The sequence below is a fragment of the Temnothorax nylanderi genome, unplaced genomic scaffold, assembly GCF_030848795.1.
Source record: "Temnothorax nylanderi isolate EJ_2023f unplaced genomic scaffold, tnyl_v1.0 TNYL_tig0437_pilon, whole genome shotgun sequence".
Lineage (NCBI taxonomy): Eukaryota > Metazoa > Arthropoda > Insecta > Hymenoptera > Formicidae > Temnothorax > Temnothorax nylanderi.
The window spans coordinates 150374-152500 of NW_027249499.1; the positions used below are offsets into that span (position 1 = coordinate 150374).

Consider the following 2127-nt stretch of genomic DNA (forward strand, 5'->3'; position numbering starts at 1 on the left):
TCATCTGTCTCCGTCCTTATCTTGAATATAAGCTTTATGTGGGGTGAATATTACTGATAATCCTTTGTTTACCATTTCACTTACTGACAGTAAATTCGCCGCACTTCCGGGAACGTACATTACTTCCTTTGCAGTAATCTCTTCTACGCCTCTTCCTGTCAATACGGGGATGGTAACATCACCTATAGATTCGACATTTACCGCGCTATTGTTTGCTACCAAAATGCTCGTATCGGTACATTTCCTTTTATTCTGCAAACAATTCTCTTGGTTAGTTACATGACTTGATGCGCAAGAATCTACGTACCATCGTCCGTCCGTAATCTTCTTTGAAGAATTCAAAAAGGTAATAAAGGCTTTCTCTTTACTTGGAAGTTTTGTTTTGTCGGCCTTGTCGGTTTTTCGTACATCCTCGGGTGCTTCCTTTTTCGGCTTGCTTTTGCACTGATTTGATATATGGCCGAGCTTGTTGCATTTGTAACAACGGGGGCCTCTCTTCTTACCGTGTGAAAGAAACGCAGTTTGATGATTAGTGCCTTTGCCGGTTTTCGTGTTCTTTACATCTTGTAGAATTTTTGTCTTTATAGAGTCCGCTGTAATTGGCACGCTCGAGGTTTCTATCATAGGTCGGTACTCGTCCGGCAGGCCCGCTAATAGCAATGTGCCTATCCACTCATCGGACACTCGGAAACCAAGTCCATTCAGTTTGTGGGCTGTGGTGATTATTTCATTCACATATTCGTCCACTGAGTTACATTTCTCCATCTGGGTCGTTGCCAGAGTCCGAAGTAAGCTTACCCGTCTAGTTAATCCTGTATCTTCAAAGGCTGCTTGTAACTTCTCCCACACTTCCTTGACTGTGGTTGCGGATTGTATATGCGAATAATTGATCGGATCGATACACAATACTAACTTCGCTTTCGCCCTTGCGAGCTTACGGGCGTCCGTTTCCGTTCCTTCAATGCATCTCCATAAGTCCTCATGCTCGAGGAGCGCTGTCATCGCGAATTTCCACGAAGGATAATTTTCACGTCCTTTTAGCTTTTCAATTGATGGAATGGCTTGCCCGCTTTCCGACATTTCGACTGTTCGTTGTCGTTTCGAGAACTAACGGTGCACGCACGTTTGTCTAGTCCTTTGCACGTGGCCCGACTTGGTTATGTCGCGCGCGACTGATTCACTGAGAATTACGCACGACCGTATCTATGCACAACGACGTCCTTCACAATCGGGACGTTCTCGAATCTGTTCTTTGCAGTTAATGCTTGGGCCCATAACCTGTTAAAATTGGGAAGGCACAGAGAAAGAAAACGTGTCGGTTGCGGTATTCGAAACGGAAGAAGGAAGTGTTATATTACGTTATGTGTTACAGGAAGAGCGGCTACCAAGAATACATATATATAAGATGAGAAACTAGATAATCTGTTGTGGTAACTCATATTGCACATGAGTGCTAATCTAGGGATTTTCGTACACACAGCCTAACAAATTTAATATTTGAAGCAACACGCAGGCAACATTGGATATATGTATTGCCAGCAATTTTTCGGCAAGAGAGCAGCATCTTTACTTTGCGTTGCTAACAATATGACAGCATTGTGTGATCCTATGAATTATTACAACAACATGACAGCAACAGGTCGAATTTTGAATCAGACGATTTTAGACCGCAGCATAAGTTGCCAACAAGTTGCTGGCAAGTTGCTATACAAAATTGTTATATCGTGAAGGCATCAACTCGCCGATAAATGCGGACTCAGTTGCCACAATTCTGATAGCAACATATACTATGTTGTCGGCAACATGCTAGCAACAATGCAGACACGTTGCTATCTGAGTTTGTCCGTGCTTTCCAGCTTGTATAATACGACATCTCTTCAAGAAAGGAGCCCTCCACCTCAGGTTGAACAGAAATAAAACGTTGTATTACCATCGTATCTAATAAACGCTGAAGATGGCTCGAAAGAAGAGCCGAAACGTTTGTTACTTTTGAAACTACATATTAATTTCTTTATTTGCGCATCATGTACCGCGCATGATTCGCATTTGCCGTTAGTTAATTATTTGGTAAAAGTGTATAATAATGGATAATTTTGTTGATATATTATTTAACTTAAAATTCTTTAA

General features: G+C 41.9%; 1 protein-coding gene across 1 annotated transcript; it reads right to left on the reverse strand.

Moving 5' to 3' along the window:
* On the reverse strand, nt 1–1080 carry LOC139782747 (uncharacterized). Its single transcript, XM_071721788.1, has one exon. It carries the CDS (start codon nt 1078–1080, stop codon nt 1–3), a length of 1080 nt encoding a protein of 359 aa, XP_071577889.1.
* Nucleotides 1081–2127: the final 1047 nt, after the last annotated feature.

Excerpts from the sequence above, each read along its gene's own strand:
- LOC139782747 (XM_071721788.1), bottom strand. The coding sequence starts at position 1,080 with ATGTCGGAAAGCGGGCAAGCCATTCCATCAATTGAAAAGCTAAAAGGA.